This window comes from Perca fluviatilis, chromosome 24 (assembly GCF_010015445.1).
Source record: "Perca fluviatilis chromosome 24, GENO_Pfluv_1.0, whole genome shotgun sequence".
Classification (NCBI taxonomy): domain Eukaryota; kingdom Metazoa; phylum Chordata; class Actinopteri; order Perciformes; family Percidae; genus Perca; species Perca fluviatilis.
In genome coordinates, this window is record NC_053135.1 from 10777085 (window position 1) to 10799207 (window position 22123).

Here is a 22123-nt window from a genome sequence, read left to right on the forward strand (position 1 = left end):
CTCATGGGAAAGCACATATCTGTACAAAGTTTATTTTTACATCTCCATTTTACATACTGTATACATTTATCTTTTAACATTAGTGCACAATATACATGTAAAATCCAATGAATCCCTGTTAATGCAGATTAATTTGGTACTGTACATTGTATGGAGGCTGTAGTGATGCTGCCGATTTTAAACATCAACATTTGATGTTAAATTTAACTTTGTAAATGCTGAAGTGATTTTAACACCCTGTGAAGTGAACACAACCACTGCCTTGGTTTTCAGCAGCAGCTTATATATGATTTACAATTCAGAGACCGTCATTGTCCTCCTGTCAGCATAACAACTTGTTCCACGTAGTCACTATATCTTCTAGTTTTTCTATTGTTTGCCTTCAATCCCCCCATATTGTGATATCCTCTATGGACTAAGCTCTAGAATGCCATTTCAATACAGTCTGCATATAACTGATTTTTTTACAGAGCTGCTCAACTAAGAGCAGTGACAACATCAAAGTGTAAACAGTAGTTGAACGCACATGTATGAAATATTTAATTTAAAATATCTATTCTGAAGTACATCTGAAAATCACTTGTGCCATCATTGCCACATTTAAAAGTTACTTAAATGCATTCACATATAAACCCATACATGTCTGCTGGACAGTGTGCACTTTAACTTCACACTTTAAGTACAACTGACAAAGGTTTATCGAGATTCTTAATATCTAATTAAACTGCCTAAAAATAATTTTGATTCTATTAGAAAACCCATATTTCTTATACTGTGGATGCATTGTATTATGCAAAAATACAAATTGTCTAATTTATATATTTTGGGGGCCCTGTTGGCTTTGGTGTATAAACCAGAAGTCGATTAGTGTCCTGTTGTCCTTTCACACTCTAAAGCCATAAAATCCCTCCCTATATATATATATATATATATATATATACACAGTATCTCACAAAAGTGAGTACACCCCTCACATTTTAGTAAATATTTAATTATATCTTTTAATGGGACAACACTGAAGAAATTACACTTTGCTACAATGTAAAGTATGAAGTGTACAGCTTGTATAAATAATAAAGGCAGATTTTTATTTTTAAAGGCCAGTTATTTCATGGATCCAGGATACTATGCATCCTGATAAAGTTCCCTTGGCCTTTGGAATTAAAAATAGACCCACATCATCACATAGCCTTCACCATACCTAAAGATTGGCATGGGGTACTTTCCATAAAATCTCTCAATGCAAATCAAACCAGCTATTAGGCTAATAGGCATAAAACCATTCCAATCTCTAGGTATGGTGAAGGCTATGTGATGATGTGGGGCTATTTTAATTCCAAAGGCCAAGGGAACATTATCAGGATGCATAGTATCCTGGATCCACTAAATAACTGGCCTTTAAAAATAAAAATCTGCCTGCCTCTATGGGAATTTAACATAGGGGTGTACTGACTTTTGTTGCCAGCGGTTTAGACATTAATGGCTGTGTGTTGAGTTATTTTGAGGGGACTGTACAAGCTGTACACTTAATACTTTACATTGTAGCAAAGTGAAATTTCTTCAGTGTTGTCCCATTAAAGGATATAATGAAATATTTACTAAAATGTGAGGGGTGGGCTCACTTTTGTGAGATACTATATATATATTTTATGATTTCTATATTTAATCTATTTATTAGTCACTGCAATATGCATACATTCTGTTTTACAATGTTGTATGACTCAGTCTCTTTTGTATTTGATTGGTCTGATGTCTACCAGGAGTCATTTGTAAGCCTCCTGTTAAGTCCTTTTCTTTTTGCCTTTCCTAAATGTCCTTTCTTGTTTCAGACATAAAGGCAGACTGAATATGTGATATAATCTGTGTGACAGTTCACTGGGAGATGTAAATACAAAATCAACAGTCTCATTTTTTGTCTGCATGTAATAATGACCAAGTCAGTTAAGCATTTAAAAAATATAGGTAATACAAGTTTTTTACAAGTTGTTGTATTTGTAGACTTGTACAAATGTCATCCACTATAACCATAGACTGTGTAAAAAAAGAAAAAAAGAAAAATGGACTAAGCTTCCGTTTCTGAAAAGGGAAGCCACTGCGGAAGTGCCTTAAATCTGCATTCTATCTAATATCCAGCAGGGGGCGACTCCACTGGTTGCAAAAAGAAGTCTGTTTCTATAGAAGTCTATGGGAAAATGACCCTACTTCTCACTTGACTTATTACCTCAGTAAACATTTTCATAATGAGTTTATGGTCTCAATCGGTACGTTCATGTATTCTTCAATACAGCATGATGTTCATTTTGTAAATTAGGCTCCCATTTATTTTTAAATTGACAAAGGAGGGGATGCTTTGGGGCATGGCTACACCGACCTGTCAATCAGGACATAGGCTTAGCAATGATAACCATGGCACTGTGTACATAAAAAAAGCTGTGAACTTCTTTTTGGGTGTTTAGGTGTCCGTGTTTTCGTCTTAAAGTTTGGACTTTCAGTTCATCAAAGTTTATTGGAACCTTTTGGTCACCTCAAATTGTTTGGCATTCTTCCAACCAAGCTAGCTAGCTACCGCTAGTGTTAGCTGGTAATGTTAAAGTTTGCCGATTTTCTGACGCCGTACATGTTTTTCTGCCAGTAAATCTCCACTGGCTGACTCAGTTCAGAAGGGCTGGAAATCTTTAGCGTTTAGCTTAGCGCATCGCCATCGCAACCATAAACAACACTGACTTGGCAGTGTCGTCCTCCCCAGCTTCACCCTTTCATCAAAAATCGTCATATCCGTTTTAAAAAAAACAAGATGGCGATGGCCATATTGCCAAACTAGAGCATGGCTCAGGCCTCCGGGAAGCAAATTTGCATGTCCTAGGATGGTGAAGGCATGACCTGCCCTACTCTCCTTCTGATTGGCTAATACTTGTTGCCTTTGGTGGTTGGATTGGTAGGTTTTTGCATAAACACAGAATTCCAGGGTAAACAAATGAGGGACAGAGTAGGGCGGGACATGCCTTCGCCATTCAGGGAAACGCAAATTTGCCCCCAGGAAGTGTGCCAGGCTTTGAATACTATTTGACATAGTGCCCAAACTGTGGAATTACAACTGTGTCCATCATGAAATGGGGCCCAAAAAACTTGGAGAAAGACACTTCTTCAAATCAGTGGATAATTCTTTTGGAGCGTCACAACCCCACAAAATGACTCATTTCACAATCAGAATTTGATCCAATCGGTCCGATAATAACATTTAGAAAGTTTAAAAGAGACGCACAATTAAATCATTTAATATTCATTCAAGTTAGTGGAGCCCTAAACCGGAAGTAGCTGGCTAGGCCGACGGAGGTCTCATAGTGCAGAAGCAACACTGATCATCGGGGTAATTTTATATGAGGAAGTTGAACTTTTCCGGCTTCATGCGCCACTGAGCAACTCTCATGGATTAAACGTTTTTTTTTTTATACATCCATGGATGTATTAGCTCAAGGCTTTAAAACGGCAGTCCGCAAACCAATGAGTGATGTCACTGATGCTACTTCTACAGTCACTATTTCTACAGTCTATGACTATAATTTCACATTGCATACATGATGGCAACATAGATTGCATATACGTACACCCACAAAAAATATAAAGCAGGGATTTTAGTGTTACCAAAATATAGTCTGCTGCTGTGCTGTATACTCATATTTGAGATGTTATATATTCACATTGCTATACATGCTTTCACCATTTTAGTCAATTTTTGGAAAATAACTTTTTTTTTAGCATTTCATATTCTTCTAATACAGACATTGTATGTTAATCTATTTATGTAACTAAATACCAGTGACTGGCCAGTTACTTATCAAAATTGTGTTCAGGACAAAATTCACACAAAATATGCAGCAAATCATTTTATTGTGTGCATCACACAGTTATAGAGGTAAATTCATCGTGGCTGGATTGCACAGTACAACTGGAACTACATGCAAACAATGCACAAATCACAGTTTCAGGATAAAAACAAGGCTCCTTCTTTTTTTGCCTCCCTCTTCGACATCTTGTTAATGTTAATAAAACAAAAGCATCTGCAAAACCAATTAGCTAAATGTAAGCGATTAGACAGTTAAGATTCAGTGATGCGTCTGACTGAGTTGAACCTCGTGTCATCGCTGCTAATCTCTTTGAGGTTCCTGTACTTTCCTGGTTTCAGATAAAACATCTTGCCTTCGTAGTTTGGCTGCTCGAACATCAACCAGTAGCCTTCCATCACGTTGCAGGACTGCATGTCAGACATGTGATAGTGATCCTGGATGGAGTCGCAGTCATCAGTCAGTTCATGCATCTGCCCCTCAAAGTTCGCTCTCTCGTAGATCCTCATTTTAAAGGGCCCCTTGTGCTGTTAAAGTGCAAAATGTCAAATGAAATATATGCACGAGTCATGGTGTTTGGTGCTGGTGTGTGGTGCTGTTTAGAGTTTCACCTAGCTGCTTGGATGTTAACACATAAGTACCAAAAACAGCTAAAGAACCTGCTAGGATATAGGAACCAACTCTATTGAGCAATCAACTTGTTTGCCATGCCTATTGAGAATCTAAATATCCGTTTAAACATCTTAAAAGTCATCGTGTTGAGAAATATATGAATACAAATGTGAAAAAGGTATTGCTAGCTAGCCCACTAGCTACAAGACAGAAGAAAGTACATCTTTGACACAAAACAAATCTTAACCCAATGTCCCCTTTTTTTCCAGAGCTTACAACCACATCCCATTTTCTTAATCAGCTGATGGAGTTTGCACAATTGTCAGGGAGATATCAGACTGTGAAAATACACTTAAAAGCTGAGAGAAAACCTAGTATAAGGTCCTCTAGTTCAGAGCTAACAGTCATGCCCATGTCATAAGTAATATTGTGCTCATATTTACCACGGGGACGATGCGGCAGGACTGAATGCAGTCGTTGAAGCCGATGGTATTCTGGTACTCGGGGTACTCTCCCCTGGTCAGGAGGTACTGCTGGCCCGTGTAGTTGGGCTGGTCGTAGACCATGAACGTCCCACTCTCCACCTTGCAGGAGCTGCATCGGCTCAGGTGGGAGGTGATTTCAGAGCAGTCGCTGATGCACTCATACGAGCGGCCCTGGAAGTTTCTCCCCTCGAAGAAGACGATCTAGAGAGAAAGACACAGATTGTATCACGCATTAAGGAAAACCTCCAGAGCTAAATGTTCAAGTGTGATTATCATAAACTAACACAAATCGCACTGCTGCATTGCAGAAGTTATGTGCTACAGTATTTTGGTACATATGCAGTATAAGGCTATGATTGAGCTTGATGCAGTATCTGTATCAGTTAGTAGGCTGGTGCAGTGATCTGTACCCTTCATTACCTTTCCGCTCATGGTCGCGCTATTTGATTTCTGTTGTTCTCCCCACTGGCGCGCTGCCTTTTATGCATCATGTGACATCAAAAGAATCTGCCCCTCAATTGTGCAAAATAACTGAGTCAGCTCATCAGCATGGAAGTCCCTACTGTATTATACATCAACGCTGGAACAGATTAAACAGTATTGGTGCAGATTTCACAGTGACAAAGCAAACTCTGGTTATTGCATTACTTTTGTTTCCTCATGCATTTTCATTATTAGACACATTTATGTTTAGATAACATTATACAACAGATTGGCATGCGGACAGATGCAAGATAAAATTAAATGCTTTGATTTAAAGCTAAAATATGCAACTTTTGAAAGCAGACCTAACACAATTTTCCTTTTACAAAAGTTGATTTCATGAGAAATAAAACACACCATTGCTCAATTTAATACTGCTACAGCCTTACTTGGTCTGGTATAACCAGTAGCTTATGGTGGCTTATGTTAGCAACGTTTTTGATTATGATAGATATTGCTGTTTAACTGACATTCCTGAGTCAATTCACTAACGTCATCATTTACATACCTTTAACATGTTTTATTATGTAACAAATAAACATTTAATTGGTCTTGTTAAATAAAAGTAACACAAGAAGTAAAACGATAGTGTTTGCCACCAAGTGACATAATTGTGTGCATTGCACAAAAAAACATCTCTTGTGCCATTGCACAAATAACAATTCACCAATATTTTTTGCCTGCTTTTCCTTTTTTTTTTTGTCCCAATTTTTTTTTTTTTTTGAGGCCAAAATGTCCACTTGTGCAAAATGTAATTAGCAGATCACTATAATATTTTCTGAACACATTCATGCTCCTCAGAGGAGGAAACCTTCCTATTTTGGACACTCCGTTAGTGTCCCTCTAGCACCCCCCTTAGGACAGTTTTGTACATAAGATATCTCAAAATATAACATGCAGCTTGCCATGAAATTTACCTAGTACATTCCAAAGTACCTTTCGAATTTAAAGCTGGTGTAGGCAGTTGTTTTTTTTGGCGCTTTTGGGCAAAGATTCTATAAGAACCTTGAATCATATTGTAATTCAAGTGGACTAAGAGAAAACTAAACTTCTGCATGTCTTCTTGGCTCTGTTTTCAGTCTTTAGAATATCTAGCCTGTGACGGGAGCCCAAACATAGGTCATTTCAGAGAGAGGGCGTTCCTATTGGCTGTTCGACAATGCATATGCACCTGCATGTTCCTTAAGATGAAAGGTGAAAGCCTCCGTGGCGGAAAATCCTGCAGAATAAGTTGTTTTGCCTACGCAAAGCGTTTCAGAGACGGAGAGAAAATGTTGCTCATAGTTTATCCTTCTAGGCTCACGGCTGCGGCGAATTCAAGTTCATGTTTACGTAGCCATCTAGCCTTGAATCACAGTGTGTCATCTCAAAGGGCTTTACACGCACACAAGTTTGCAAATGAAACAGGATGGTAATTCTAATAGATTGCTGCTAAATAACAGCATTGGGAGTCACAATCACATTTGGAATAATTCAAATGAATGTACAGGTTACTGTAAGCGTGTGCATCTGCCTATTCTCGTCTGAGTATGGCTGTGTTTTCAAATTCTGGCGTTTTCCTTCCCAGAAAACTACCTACCCTAGCTTTAATAACCACATGACATTTCCTTTATCGCCACCGCCAGGATAGACTTTGCATGGCAAGACTCCAAAAATAGAAAATTCATCACTTTGTTGTCATAAAGTTGCTGTAAGTGCTATCCATCTTCACTGGCATTATGTATCAGTACTGGAAATTTGAAACAAAACCCCACTATTAATATTATACTCTTAATTTACTCAATGCCATCCAAATACAATGACTCATAAAGAAAAATGGCATTGTATACATTTAAGTTTTAGTTTTGGCAAAGGTGAAATACATACAAAATATCCATTGCTATTATGATGTTATTATTATAAATTATGTATTTTTCCCACTGTAAAACTATGCACACAAAATGGCCATAAGTGCTGTGGTCAAAGTTTACAATAGACAATCTAAGTAATATCTTCATGTTATGTACGGAATGAGGAGCAGTTGCAGTAATGGTGGAGGGGGGAGGGGATCTTGGGAATTTATCAAGTCCGGTAAAAAGTGAACCACCAAAACATGAAAAATGGAGGTGTGATGAGTTGACTGTTGAGGAATGTGAGGCATACTACATGGTAATATTAGCATAAAAAAAACTTATAGTGTAGAAGAATGACTCGGCTTTTCTCAAATTGATTTACTGAATGTACCAGCATACCAGGGCACATCTTTATTTAGGATTCAAAATGTCGATGTTGCCTCTGACCTCTAGGGGGACAAATTGTGCCCCTTGCACCACTGCTACATTGCAAAGCATATATATATATATAAAGAAAAGTACAAAACAGCAGAGAAATACTTCAAAATATGATTTTAATATTTCACCCGCAGTTTCTTTAAGTGAACGACAATCAGCACATATCCATGATGCGCCTGATTGAGCTGATTTTCATTATGTTGCTCAATCCCGAGTCTCGGAGGTTCCTGTACTCTCCTGGCCTTACGAGCATCATCCGGCCTCTGTAGTGGGGCTGCTCGAACATCAGCCAGTGGCCGTCCATCACGTTGCAGGACTGGCAGTCAGACATTAAGTAACGATCCTGGAGAGACTCGCAGTCGTCCATCAGCTCGTGCATCTGGCCTCCGTAGTTCTCCCTTTCGTAGATCTTCATCCTGAACTGCCCCCTGTGCTGTTGGAGGAAGACAAGACATGATGTCAGTACATCGGTTAGACTACCATTTCTTGCTCACAAGCCTGTTCTGGAAGCAGGGTTAGTTTTAAGTTTGCCTAACATGCGTGTCTTTGGACTGTGGTTGGAAACCACAACCACCAGAATGTCTTACCATGGGGATCATGCGACAGGAGCGGACGGTGTCCATCATCGCCATGCCCGTCATGCCCATCATGCTCCCCATGCGCTGAAAATCAGAGTACTCCCCTCTCTTCAAGAAGACCTGATTACCCGTGAAGTTGGGGCGTTCGTACACCATGAAGCACCCGTTGTCCACCCTGCAGGAGTTGCAGCGCTTCAGTTGCATGTGGATGTCGGAGCAGTCGCTGCTGCACTCATAGGACTGACCCTGGAAGTTCCTGTCCTCATAGAAAATAATCTGCAGCAAAAAAAACGTAGTCATTGCATAACCTTGCATGGACCATACACATACTGTACATACATGTAAACAATGTTAAGCAATTTATTACTTCTACAGCACCAGATTTTCCAACATGATACAAACATATGATAAATATTACCCTGGCCATGGTGACGCTTTTAGTTTTTGCAATTGATGCCAACCCAGCACCACTTTTATATAGACTATCAGCTGCAAACCACCTTGCACAGCTTTGTGTGAAACATCATGACTCATCACGAGGTGCACGTGGGCCTGCATTCATTTTTTTACAACACACATCAATAGTTATTATTGTATGTTGAATGTAGTTTTGGGAGACAATTCAGGTCATAACAGAAGCAAAATGTTCCTCAAATGATGTATTATTAATAGCATTTTTACTTTTCAAATGCTACAAGGCCAAAGCTTTGTTTTGTGGCATTTGTTGAATGCCTTTAGTGTAACCATAACGTTTGGACTCTTCTTCAGATCTGATATTCAATCCCACCACATAGATTTCTACAGACGAGATGTGAATTACATAGTTGAAGTTTCTGGAAGCTGGTATAAAAACCAAATATTCACAACAACTATTGCAGATTCTGACATACAGTGAAGTCTGCCACCCTATAGTGCTGCGCTCTGCCACAATATAGAGTGATGAGTCAAAGCTTTCAGCACAAGCCATGTGGAAATACTACGGCTGTGCGATGTATAAAAAGGGAAAAGGGTCGATGTTGAAGCAGTACATCTGAAATAAGCACACAAAGATCATGGCCATGGGGAGGGTAAGTGAAACTTTTGATACATCTGTGACACAATAACAGTAAAAAAAAAAAAAAATCTGATGAAAATGTACAGACAAATTGCTAATCAAGTTGCATTGTTCTTTGCAGATCATATTCTATGAGGACCGGAACTTCCAGGGTCGCTCCTATGAGACCAGCAGTGACTGCCCCGAGCTCACCTCCTACCTGAGCAGGTGTAACTCCTGCAGGGTGGAGAGCGGCCTCTTCATGGTCTACGAGAAGCCCAACTTCATGGGCCATCAGATGCTGGTGAGGAGGGGCGAGTACCCAGACAACCAGCGCCTGATGGGAATGAGTATGAGTGACTGCATCAGGTCCAGTCGCATGATCCCCATGGTAGGTTTATCACACTCGGCTGCATTAGAGCCCAGCCACACCACGAATTACCAGAGAGATTCCTTTACATTGTTGCAACTAAAAAGACTTGCAAACCATGCAGTAAATAATCTGCCAAAGAGGATTCTGTAAAATGACTGAGCTGAAAGGACCTCCACGTTGGACTCCAACGACATTAAAAGCAATTTTTCTATTGGCCCTCAGAACAAATTTGTAAATTGAGCAAATGCAAAAGGCTTGTAGGACAGCACATCATAAAATATTCTCAACTCAAGGTCCACTAACCTTCGACCGTATCTCACAGCCTTCTTCAACAAATGGAACCTGCACAGGTGTAATCACGTAATCAGCATAAGTGCCAATCTTTGATTACGTGATACTCCTGTGCAGGTTACAAGGCTGAGATATTCGGCTAAAAGCTCCTGGAAAAGCAAGTAAGTGGACTTTGAGTGCAGAATATTTTCTCAGTTTGTTCAGAATTTGTAAATGGTATTTGCAAACCTACTTTGTGATTCAAAGGTAAGATGGGAACATGAATGTGCCCTGGGCAGTTTTAAACATGGTCTAGTTTTTTAACAAAATTAATATTGTAAAAGCTTTTAATATCACCAGCATGGAGGCCCAGAACGGCTGTGGTTGCAATAATGTTTTAATAACCTTTCTCAAGATCACAAGAGAAGAATCATGTTATCATGACAGTTGTTTTCATATCAAAACGGGTTGTTTTTTGGAGATAATGAGATCAATCTCGAGATCCCAAGGTAACCACGGCCGTCCTCTTCGTACACCAGTCTCATCACACAAGTGTGAAACCACTAATGTGTAGATCTAAAGGTTGGGTTTATTTTAGGTTCAGAAGTCCTCAGTCGTTTCCATGTTTTTTCTTCATCTGCAGCACAGGGGACCCTTCAGAATGAGGATCTATGAAAAGGAGAACTTTGGAGGCCAGATGCACGAGCTGATGGACGACTGTGACAATATGATGGACCGTTTCCACATGTCTGACTGCCAGTCCTGCAACGTGTTGGACGGCCACTGGCTGATGTTCGAGCAGCCCAACTACAGAGGCAAGATGCTGTACCTGAGGCCAGGAGAGTACAGGAACCTCAGAGAGATGGCGATGGGCAACTTGTCGAGGTTCAGCTCCATCAGGCGCATCATGGACTCCTGTTAACTCTAAATGTACTGGGAGGAAAAATAAAGCATGCTGAAATCCAATGTTTCTTATTCTTGGCCTGTTATTTGGTGCAAAATGACAATTTATTTCAAAAATAAATAGTGACTCCTACTGGTTGGCCCTGTGCAGCTGTTTATTTTCACTTCATCTCAGTGTGTTATGAAATTCCTCCTTGCTGGTGCATTTATGGAAACTTTCAGTTTATTCCATCCTGTGAAGGGCTCATTGCAACTGGTCTCAATTGTTAAACATGTAAAAATCCAATCCAAGGCCATTCTGTAGGCTTTGTGCAAAACGAAAATGTGTTTATTTAGCACGGCAATGTATTTAAAAATGACCAATGCGTTTCGACTCGTCTTCATCAGGGTCATTGTCTGCAGTAACTTTGTCTGCATGCTCTGATAGCCCACAGTGGAAACAATAAGCAAACAGGAAGGTTGTAAAAAAGGATCATGGAATTATTTCCTCCATTAAAAAGGTTCAGCAGCTGACTCTCTGGACGCAAAAGTCAAAAGTCAAAGTAAACTTTATTATCCTGCAAAGGGAAATTCATGTGGTCGTACACATCTCCTTAAAAGAAACACAACAACAGGGTACGCAAAACAACTGTAAAGTGTAAAAACAAAGAAGAAGGAGAAACAGAAGTAGGGGGATAAAATGTTAGCATTCATAAGGTTTGGTTCATTACTTTTAATGATATTCATTTAATATCTTTAAGCACACCTTTATTTAGTTTAAAACACTTATTGGTGGACAAAGCTGAGTTTGGAATCACTGACGTTGACAGCTTCTCGATAGTTTAGGAAAATAAAATAAAAAGTTCTTCACACTCTTTAATTTCATACCTGATGCTTAATGGGGCTCAAACAACAGCAAAGATGTGCTACAGCCCACAGATTTTGGAATTCACAGCTAACCATCGTTGTTGAAAACAATAAGAAACTGATTTGCTGATGTGTCAGTGTACATGCTTCAATAGAAAACTCCCCATTTACCTATTGCTTTCAACCAGTCTCATATATTGTACTACTGGTTGATAGGGGACCTGTGTATCAACTGAATTTTAAGTTGTTTTTTTCTCATGCTGAAAGAAATGCAGAGACATTTTTGCATTGTTATCTTTAAGAAAATCTCCTTTAACTTTGGCAAGGAGTAATTCCATAATCCAGTGCATGTGAACATTTAAAACTGCATGATTTTTTTGCCAACTCACCTTGACAGCCTGACAACAGAGACATCAGTCTGCTAACATAAGCCAAGGGTAAATCCAGACAGCTAGCTAGACTATCTGTCCAATCGGAGTTTTCTGTTGCACGACTAAAACAACCTTTGAACGTAGGCCTACACATGTTGCCCCAAAACAAGTTCCTGGCGATTGCAGCGGCAAAGCGTCTTTTCCCGGTACAAGATGATTGTGATTGGTTAAAAGAAATGCCAATGAACCAGAGCACGTTTTTCTCCCATTCCGGAATGCTGTGTGGACTAACCAGACCCTCCTCCGCAGCGCTGTAGAGGAAGGTCTGGCAAACATTGTAGATATTGTTTAAAGCAACTACAAGGAACTTTGATTTTGACGGCCCGTGTGGACAGAAGCGATAGAGCATCACCGCCTTGTGTCGTAAAGATCTTGATCTGGCTAGCACGTGCAGGATGCATAGTGATGAGGTAATGTATCTATTTGTGGCTATGCAAGATTAATAACTGTAATATGACAATGGTGAAGTATTTGATGTAATTGATGTAAAACCGCGTCTCACAATGTATTTCATAAATGAAATAGACACTGTAGACACTGTAGACACTTCCAATTCAGGATCGGTTTTCAATTTTTGTAATTCTCTCAATCTGTTGAATGACCGACCAAGTTTGACTCGTGTTTTTGCCCATGCTCTATAACCTGTCCCTTTTTAGCTTTTATTTTGTTTTTTGGTAAAAAAAAAAAAAGAATTCTCTTCCCCAGTATCAGCCGTAATAACTACAAAACATAGGGTCAAAATTAATATTCTCTAAATAAAAATCTCCTCCTGCTTCCTTTTAACTGGCTAACGTACAACTCACTGCGAAACTTTGGGCAAATGTAAACATAGGCTCTTCCGGTCTGCGTGCCATTTGTTCATTGCGTCTGATTTTGCAGGGGTGGTTATTGTAATGTTTTCATGAACATACAGGAGATCATTTGACATTGCCGAATCACTGTGTTGCACTGACCCTCTTGCTTTCACTGTTCCAGCATGTGTTTGATACAGAGTCACCATCAGACTGGAACAAAAGCCAAATCAAACAGCACCAAGCCATTTTGCTGATATGTAAATCTACCTCATTTGGGTATCAAAGACTTGCCGCACTCTGCACATTTCGTTAATCAATAAATACTTTGATGGGGCTGCAGCAGAGAATGAGGTTTACAGTGCATCCAAATGGGGAAGGTAAGATAAAACCTGCTGCAGCTCGTGTGCTTTTTAAAATTTCCTTTTAAGATATTTATGTTTTTCCTCTTTTGCCACAGATCACATTTTTTGAGGAGAATAAATTCCAGGGCCGCTGCTATAACTGCAGTAGCGACTGTGCCGACCTGCACACGTACTTCAGCCTCTGCAACTCCATCAGGGTGGAGAGCGGTGTGTGGGTGATCTATGAGAAACCCAACTACAAGGGTTTCCAGTACATCCTCAGCCCTGGGGAGTACGCTGACAGCCAGCAATGGATGGCCTTCAGCGAAAACGTGAAATCCTGCCGCCCCATAAAGAATGTAAGAGTCCTCATTCAGGTCAAATACAACAGAGGATTTTAGGTTTGACATAGTGTTTGGGCAGTCGACAGCAGAACAGGACTGAGCTCTGTGAACACAACAGACTTAACGGGCAGACAATAGCAAAAGTATTTGGCAGCAATTTTCTAATAAGTTAGCAAAAAAGATGTTAAAGGGGAACAGAAGCTGAAAAACATGGCTAAATGTTAACGCTACACTTATACTTTTATATTTACAATATGCCAAGTGACTAATGTTAAAGGGGTTTCTCGTAGTGACAACCCCATAGAGAATTATGAACACATTAGCCACAACACGAAACGTGTGTGTCTTGTTGTAGAGTTAAATACAGCTTTAAAGAGCCTTATAATAACTATAAATTCTTAGGCCACGTTTAAATGATTCTAAAGAAAATGAGGCTTATGTGTGGATAACAATTGTTAGCTAAACAATTAGCAAAAATTAAAAACATACAGAATAAATGTATTAATTCCACTTGAAGTTTAATGTTTGTGTGGGTTTAGCGACATATTTGGCAATCAGTGTTTTGGGCTGAATGTAGCCTTTCACCTGATATTACTGTATGTTTCCCAGAACAAAGGGTTCATCTCATTAGACCAGTAACGGGGCTGGGTATCGAACCTCAACACCCCAAATTTTGTCTTGTGTTTTTAGGTGTATGGCAGTGCGTGGAAGCTGAGGCTGTACGAGAGGCCAGACTTCGGAGGGCAGATGGTGGAGTGCTCTGACGACTGTCCTTCAGCGTACGATACCTACAAGCTGCGCGAGGCTTACTCCTGTGTGGTGACCGATGGCGCCTGGGTGTTGTACGACCTCCCCAACTACAGGGGGCACCAATACCTCCTAGAGCGAGGCGAGTACCGGCAGCACGGCGACTGGGGGGCAGCCTTGCCTGGTGTCGGCTCCTTCCGCAGGATCACAGAGTTTTAACCCTACCTCAGCTTTAGCCTCGACCAAGAAAGGGATCAAGACCTTTCCAAATGCCCACACACTCACTCAACACCATCAATAAATGAGAAGCAAAACACTGACTGTTCTTATGGAGTTTTTTTTTTGTTGTAAAAATGTCCCATTCAAGATCACTGGTTTGCGATAATGGACATAATTAATCATATCATTTGAGATAGTAAACGCTGAAACACTGTTTTCTCATAATCACAACTTGAAGGTGTACTACAGGGATTTAGGGGGACTTGCAAGAGACTTAAAAATAGGCATCCTGACTTTTAGCCCTCCCATAATGCAACTCTTTCTTTAGACCCTCCCTGCCTGGTACACCTTTAAACTCCATGTCTCCAGATTGTAACAGACTCTTTACTGTTTTAAATTTGCAGTCTCTAAACTCATACTAGTGGTGGACCCTTTTAAATGTCTCATTATCTCCAGTCAATATTGTAAGTCAGTTTCATTATGAAGGCATTCCTCTCTATCTTGTTAAAAAAAAAAAAGAGAGCAGAACAAAAAATGAGGAGAAAGAAGTGAAAGTAGGCCTAATATAGATAATTACAGTAAATCGTGACAATGAGATAAGCGTTTGATAACTTCAGACAATGCAATAATAAAACAGTCATCTCAACTGATTAAATATGACCAAATGTTTTCATTCCAAACACTACTCCACCTCATTTCAATGCTTTGATTAACTTCTATAAGAGAGGAACGCAGGAGAACAGTAATTAAAATACGTCCCGTGGCTACTCTACAACAAATACAGATGCACAATTCCCCTGCAGCCAAGAACACACATTTGTATATGTGTATGTACAGTCTGCTGTCTTTCATTGCAATGAAAAAGCTATCCACATCTAAATCCCTGCCAGCAGACACTCGTAGCTGCATCGTTCATACCACTCCACAATATCAAAGTGTTGATTTACCTACAGTATTCTTTCATCCTTACCAGTTGTAAAAATGTAAACTTTTACCTGAGAGTGGTGCCAGATTTTTATTTTTGTTTTTAGGGTCACCTTTTTAAGGTCAGGTGGGTCACCACATACTTTAGGATTCATCTTCTGGGGACTATAAATATCTGAGGTAAATGTTGTAATGATAACTGTCGAATGGACAGATCATTTTATTACTGAGTGCCAATTTGTTTCCATAATGTAATTATTATTTTTATTTTTTTTAAAGATGATTTTTGGGGCATTTTAGGCCTTTAATTCCATAGGACAGATGAAGACATGAAAGGGGAGAAAGAAGGGGAATGACATGCAGCAAAGGGCCGCAGATCAGAACCCGTGGCCACTGCGTCGAGGAGTTAACCTCTATATACGTGCGCCTGCTCTACCAACTGAGCAAACCCGGCCACATAATGTAAATGTTTTATTTACTGTTAATGCTCAATAACAATACTTCAATTATTCAGCATTGTAGGCAGATGTGTATACATTTTTTGCTTTTTCTGAGGCTGATTTCATAGAGTATTACATCATCTCCATAAAAACACTATTTCAGAGGTCAAAAGTGCACCTTGTTTCATATGAATCAGTTATGCCGCGTATAAAATACACAACTCAGTATCTCCTGTTAAGTCTCTGGAGCCTTCCCGCTGTGGCACTGACTCAGCTCAAAGCGTTTCATATCAAACCAGATGTACTGCAGTGCCCTTGTTTTTGTCAGCCCGCTTTGCTGCATCCAGTGGCTTTGGGATGCTTTGCACTTTGCGTTTGCATTGTTTAGGGAAACAGGATTCACTGCTTCAGAACAATGCGATAAGCCTGGATAAATATTTGAATTGCTGATTGAATAATCCAGTTCACACAAAGCAAACCATGTGCTATTTTATTGTTCTTGTTCTGTATAAAGAGAATATTGGAGGTGGTTGCTTTAATGTTTTACATAGCACACCAAACCTATTGAGAAGGTACATTTCACATATTTAGTGCCAGATATTTCATGTAGAACAACATATACATTCTTTTGAAAGATAAATTTGAGCAAACTAAACATAATATTAAAAACCTATGTAGAAGCCACTTGACAGCCTTAAGCATGTCATATTTTGACCATATTTCTTTTCCAGATCAGCTTTTGAGAGGACAGAAAGTTCCAGGGTCGATTCCACGAGTGCGACAATGACTCTGGCAACCTACACACGTACTTCAGCCGCTGCAACTCTATCAGAGTAGAGGAAGGATTCTGGGTAATCTACGATATACCAAACTACATGGGCTACCAGTATGTGCTCAGCCCAGGAGAGTACCCAGACTACCAGCACTGGCTGGGCATCACTGACACCATCAGGTCCTGTCGCATTATTAGCAGCGTAAGTTAAGAGAGAGAAATACTGCCAAATCAGCGTTTTTGCCTGTAAATCATGTACACTTTACATTATAAATATTTTCCAAAGCATGACGCAGCAAAACAAATCTGAACTCAAGGTCCACTTCCTAGCTTCTTCCAGCGCTGTCAACAGCATCTCATGGTCTTTATCAGAGGATAAAGGACTTATTCTTTCACGGTATGTATTAGGCTGATTCATTTTTAATGAAAGATACCCCCATTTAATTTATGTCTTACGTGGTATATATAGCTAGTATGTACAAATGCACAAGACCATCCATTGGCACAGTGTAGCATATATAAACTGTTGCACTGCCTTCTTCAGTTGCTCCAACGTCTGATGTCCGAGAGTAAAGTTGCCAGTGAAGAAGCCAACGGACTGATCGTTTTTTGTTTTTTTTATCAGATTAATTTTCAAAAAACACCATATTTTTGTTGTACTGCACATTGCTGCAGCTCCTCTTTTCACCCTGTGTTGTTGAGCTCTCTCTCTCTTTAAGCTACAGAGTGAGACATCTCACTTCTGTTCCATCTTTGTTGGGAGTCACACATGTGCAGTACTAGTAAGGACTAGTGACTACTACCCAGTCAGTTGCAGAGCATGAGGGCATGCCACGCTAGCAGCTAGGCGAGCATTATAATGTGTTACAAAGTGACCCAGGTTTGTCTCTGAAGTAAAGGCTGGACTACAATAGAGCAGTTTGGACCAGTTTGTGAACAGTGTTTTATGTTGGAGATGGTAAGTCCCTTAGGGGTGGACTTTGGGCTTTTTCACTTTGTTAACCTATTACATGCGCAAAAACGATATATAACACAATAAAAGAAAGGGAAAAAGCCAAAAAGCATAATATGAGCACTTTAAGGGACCTCATCACTTTTCTTTCTACAAGTAAAATGTTCAGTGTCCTTCATTTCTTTCTTCCAGGTGGGAGACTCGTGGAGGCCAAAGGTTTGGAAGAAGTCAAACTTTGAAGGCTAGCTGATGGAGGTGGCAGACAACATGGCTGTCTTCCACGAGCGCTGGCACAGCCGAGAAGTCCACTCCTGCAAAGTGTTCAAAGGCGCCTGCATCTTCTATGAGCATCCCAACTACAGGGGGCACCAGTACCTGCTGGAGACGGGTGAGTATATAGACGGTACTCTGAGTGGGGGTGGGGGGGGGGTTTCGTGCAGCACACTTTTGGATCCATCCGCCAGGTTAACAAAAAGTAGCTATGTCATTTTTTTTTAAAGTGTAAAAAGGCTGCATGTACATTTTGAAAAATAAAGTCATGCTACAAAATGATACACTCTTGCTTATTATTTATTTCCCAGCTTCATCTTATATGCTAGAAATGTGTAAACATAATTGATGTCACATATGAAATGGCGCATCTCTCTGCTTCTAAAGAACAAAAAAGTATCTACACTGTATTGATCTGGAGATATTAATAATAATAATAATAATAATAATAATAAATTGAATTTATATAGCGCTTTTCATGGACTCAAAGTCGCTTAAATTGAATATGAAATAAAAAAAAAGTGAAGTTTGATGTTGTATACAACAGCGTTTTAGACATGTTCCATTCTTCAAACACACAATTATTTATTTTGCCACTCAAATATTGACATATTTACATAATGCTAACTTGGGTGTTTAATTTATTTTACTATATAACTTTAAATAGATGTTTGATAAGCTGCGGTGATTACACAGTAAAGTCAGTTTGTTTGTAGCTAAGCATACTTCAAAATGTATAAAAATACAAATTATTTAGGTAGAAACAAAGGTTTTCGAAATTAAGCAAACATTTTACGGCCATAAAATACTGTAGAAACAAACTAGTCACAGAATATGCTTCAATATTGTATTTTTAAAATGCAATATTTTCACGTCAATGTATGTATTTGCTCCTTACTGCTCATATACTGTACGTTTTGTAGACTGGGGATAGGAAATGGTAATTGTCAGTGAGTTAAGTATATGCAATATAAACTATGTAATATGAGTGAACATAAACAAGTATTTAATATGTAAAACAATATTACAGCATGAAATAGTAAAACACTGTGACAGCATTCTGCACAGGAGCAATCAAACAGACGCCATGTACTTTAAAACTAGTGCAGCATCAGCTAATGTGCCGAAGTTAATGGAGAGCTCATTTGAATGACAATACTTCTCCTGGCAGTGCATTTCATCAGCCTTTATATGAAAGTGGACCAGCAGTAATGCAGTGTGAATGAGGGGCTTTGATTTGATAGGGTGAGGAGAGACATAAGGTGACTATGGAGCACACAGGGAAGGTGAGTACTGTAACTGTACTGTAACAATATTACATGATGCACCTCATGCTAATTGCTGAAAGGTAGTACATATCATTCAAATAGCTCAGCTTTAGTGTTATTTCTACGAGTGGATGCTCTAACACAGATTCCTGTGTGCAGATCTTCTTTTATGAGGAAAAGAACTTCAAGGGTCATCACTATGAATGCAGCGGTGACTGTCATGAACTCAGCACTCACTTCCAGCGCTGTAACTCCATCCGGGTGGAGAGCGGGGCTTGGGTCATTTATGAGAGACCCCAATACAAGGGCTACCAGTATGTCCTCAACAGAGGGGAGTACCCCAGCTACCAGAGCTGGAGCGGCTTCAATGACACCATCCGCTCCTGTCGGCTTATCAGACATGTAAGTAATGGAAAACAGCTTTTGAGCCAAGGCTAGAAATGTTTGTATCACTTTTGAACCTACAAGATAGTTGAATTTAAATGTTTTTTTCAGACCAAGCATGCAGCTGGTTTTTACATCAGTTTCTTTATATCCAATGTGCTGATATTCTGGGTGTCCTGGTTCCAGTTATGTTCTTGTTTCACCCACTTATAGCAATGCAACTGTGTGGGCAATACCATTATACTTACATTACATAATATGGTGCTGTATTTATCAAATCCTATACTGTAACAAAACATCCCAGTTTTATTCTAGTAGTGTAGTAGAACTTGGCTTTTCAGTGGATTTGGATTTGCGGCTTGTGCACATATTTGGCATATATTTTTTTTAAATTGCAATTTCACATCTCTAAAAAAGCTAGAGCAAATAATAAATAAATGACACTCAAAAAGCCTAAAGACAAAACTTGCTAAAGAAGTCCTCCGTGGACCAACTACAATCATTAGATCTGACAAAAGTAATTTAGTTAGTTTTGATGCTCACATTGATTTTTCATTCATTCGGCTTAGGGGGTGCCCAAAACGGCTTGGGTTCTATGCCTAAGCCTTATTATGGTAGGAAAAACCCTGGCTTAATGATACAAGAATATTGCAAAATGTGCAATTTACTACACAAGGCTGTCTGTATGAATATAAAATACATATTTACTAATGACCCATGGAAAGTTAAAGGAATAGTTCAACATCTAGGAAAATACACTTATTTGCTTTCTTACTGAGAGTTAGGTACAAGATTAATAACACTCTCATATATGTCTGTTAAATATGAAGCCACAGCCATGAGATGGTTAGCTTAGCTTAGCACAAAGACTGGAGACAGGGCTAAACAGCTATAGACTGGCACTTTCCAAAGGTCAAAAACCTGTCCACCAGCACATCTAAAGCTCACTAATTAGCATGTTATGCTTGTTTAATGTTCAAGCTTTCTAGCATGCACAAGATCCGCATCTACGAACGTCCAGACTTCAGCGGCCAGATGTTCGAGCTGAGCGAGGACCTGCCCAACCTGCTGGACCACTGGCGCTATCGTGACATTCACTCGGCTCACGTCCAGGACGGTTGCTGGGTTTTCTATGAGCATCCAAACTACAGGGGGCGCCAGTACCTGCTGGAGAAGGGCGAATACAGACGGTACCCAGACTGGGGGGCCCAGCATCCATCTGTGGGCTCCATTAGACGTGTTGTGGACATATCTTAAACCTTCCTGTTTCTCACCTTCCTCCACCCATTACCCTGACTGACATTACTCACCTGCAAATAAAAGCACACAAACTGCAGTCGAACGGATGGGAGTGATTTTCTTTGTTGTGATTAAAAAATAAAATCGTACGTAAAAAACGAAACTGCGCAAAGAGAGAACAGGTTACATTTTAAACTACACAAAGAGAGAACAAGTTACATTTTACAATACATTTTTGAACATGCACGTAACAGCGTAACTATAGAGTCCATCCTCTGGGGAGCATTACATTTCATGACAAATGTTTATATTCCTTGATTTAAAGTAGAAACTTGGCCTGCTTTTGGTGTTATGGACGAAAGATCAGGGAGTAACCAAAAACAATCTGATCCATCTTCTGGGGGACATGAATATTGACTCCATATTTCATGGAAATGATGATTATCTTATCATTTGCACTAGGCTGGCTGTGTGTTGGATGCTGGTAGCTCTATTAGCTGAGCAGTGGGTGCTAACATCTGGTGGCTAATGAGCCACCCGGCTGCAAAAGCCCACACTGATGATTCAAGAGTATTCACCAACAGGGACCCGTGGTATGTAAGCACCCATTGTTCTTTAGATGGCAGCCTGTGCCAGAGAACAATACAGCAGAAATCCACCAGCCAGCTGGTGCACAGACACAACAACAACAAAAAGATACAGTGTGTTGGAAACAAGCCACTTTCGGACAGATAATGCCACCTGCTGCACTTGCTTTGTCTTTTTAGCGCTAGGTCTTTAAGTCAATTTCTTCAATGGATTGTTTGACCTTTATTTTGTAAAAGTGCTGCAGAGCATCTGGAATAAACTCCATTTAGCAACTCATTAACATTTACAACTTAAGACTTGATTGATTGCTGTAGAAAAAATGCCTTTATTGATGTGTTAACATTTTTAATTACAGAAACTAACTTTTGCTGTTGGCTTATCAGAATGTGAGAAACATGTGACCCCAATTAATACTTATCAAGAATCATAACGGAAGACTAGATGGCTTAGTAAAAAGTGACAGTGGTGGAAGACTTATTCAGATCCTTTGATTAAGTAAAAGTATAAATACTGCAATATAAAAATTTGGAGAAAAAAAAAGTTAAAGTCCTGCATTGAAAATAGCAAACAATAGTTGTAATATCAAGAGTGAATTACCTCATAATCAGAAAAATGGTCCATATGAGTGTTATATATTATATTATTGGGTTAATATTACGGCTATATTAACGTGTAAATTAATGAGTACAGTTAGTCGTCTTACCATCAGATTGCA

General features: G+C 39.5%; 5 protein-coding genes and 1 pseudogene across 5 annotated transcripts; 4 read left to right on the plus strand and 2 right to left on the minus strand.

Moving 5' to 3' along the window:
• Positions 1-3869: 3869 nt before the first annotated feature.
• On the minus strand, positions 3870-5444 carry LOC120554100 (gamma-crystallin M3-like). The gene is made up of 3 exons (XM_039792712.1): positions 5360-5444; positions 4898-5140; positions 3870-4369 (listed from the first exon to the last, which is right to left on the minus strand). Exons 1-3 carry the CDS (start codon positions 5369-5371, stop codon positions 4097-4099), a joined length of 528 nt encoding a protein of 175 aa, XP_039648646.1. The 5' UTR covers positions 5372-5444; the 3' UTR covers positions 3870-4096.
• Positions 5445-7789: 2345 nt separating this feature from the next.
• Positions 7790-8769, minus strand: LOC120554097 (gamma-crystallin M3-like). Its single transcript, XM_039792709.1, has 3 exons — positions 8689-8769; positions 8280-8546; positions 7790-8125 (listed from the first exon to the last, which is right to left on the minus strand). The coding sequence occupies exons 1-3, from the start codon at positions 8695-8697 to the stop codon at positions 7847-7849; spliced, it is 555 nt and encodes a 184-aa protein (XP_039648643.1). The 5' UTR covers positions 8698-8769; the 3' UTR covers positions 7790-7846.
• Positions 8770-9250: 481 nt separating this feature from the next.
• On the plus strand, positions 9251-10912 carry LOC120554098 (gamma-crystallin M3-like). Its single transcript, XM_039792710.1, has 3 exons — positions 9251-9337; positions 9446-9694; positions 10590-10912. The coding sequence occupies exons 1-3, from the start codon at positions 9323-9325 to the stop codon at positions 10866-10868; spliced, it is 543 nt and encodes a 180-aa protein (XP_039648644.1). The 5' UTR covers positions 9251-9322; the 3' UTR covers positions 10869-10912.
• Positions 10913-13212: 2300 nt separating this feature from the next.
• LOC120554099 (gamma-crystallin M2-like) lies at positions 13213-14672 on the plus strand. The gene is made up of 3 exons (XM_039792711.1): positions 13213-13297; positions 13378-13620; positions 14296-14672. The coding sequence occupies exons 1-3, from the start codon at positions 13289-13291 to the stop codon at positions 14569-14571; spliced, it is 528 nt and encodes a 175-aa protein (XP_039648645.1). The 5' UTR covers positions 13213-13288; the 3' UTR covers positions 14572-14672.
• A 1462-nt stretch (positions 14673-16134) lies between these two features.
• LOC120554793 lies at positions 16135-18138 on the plus strand (annotated as a pseudogene).
• Positions 18139-19128: 990 nt separating this feature from the next.
• On the plus strand, positions 19129-20923 carry LOC120554103 (gamma-crystallin M2-like). The gene is made up of 3 exons (XM_039792716.1): positions 19129-19215; positions 19357-19599; positions 20563-20923. The coding sequence occupies exons 1-3, from the start codon at positions 19198-19200 to the stop codon at positions 20836-20838; spliced, it is 537 nt and encodes a 178-aa protein (XP_039648650.1). The 5' UTR covers positions 19129-19197; the 3' UTR covers positions 20839-20923.
• Positions 20924-22123: the final 1200 nt, after the last annotated feature.

Excerpts from the sequence above, each read along its gene's own strand:
- LOC120554100 (XM_039792712.1), bottom strand. Across the intron at positions 4,370-4,897 it reads CCTGCCGCATCGTCCCCGTG|CACAAGGGGCCCTTTAAAAT; the intron begins GTAAATATGAGC and ends GCACTTTAACAG.
- LOC120554097 (XM_039792709.1), bottom strand. Across the intron at positions 8,126-8,279 it reads CCTGTCGCATGATCCCCATG|CACAGGGGGCAGTTCAGGAT; the intron begins GTAAGACATTCT and ends TTCCTCCAACAG.
- LOC120554098 (XM_039792710.1), top strand. Across the intron at positions 9,695-10,589 it reads CCAGTCGCATGATCCCCATG|CACAGGGGACCCTTCAGAAT; the intron begins GTAGGTTTATCA and ends CTTCATCTGCAG.
- LOC120554099 (XM_039792711.1), top strand. Across the intron at positions 13,621-14,295 it reads CCTGCCGCCCCATAAAGAAT|GTGTATGGCAGTGCGTGGAA; the intron begins GTAAGAGTCCTC and ends TTGTGTTTTTAG.
- LOC120554103 (XM_039792716.1), top strand. Across the intron at positions 19,600-20,562 it reads CCTGTCGGCTTATCAGACAT|CTTTCTAGCATGCACAAGAT; the intron begins GTAAGTAATGGA and ends TTAATGTTCAAG.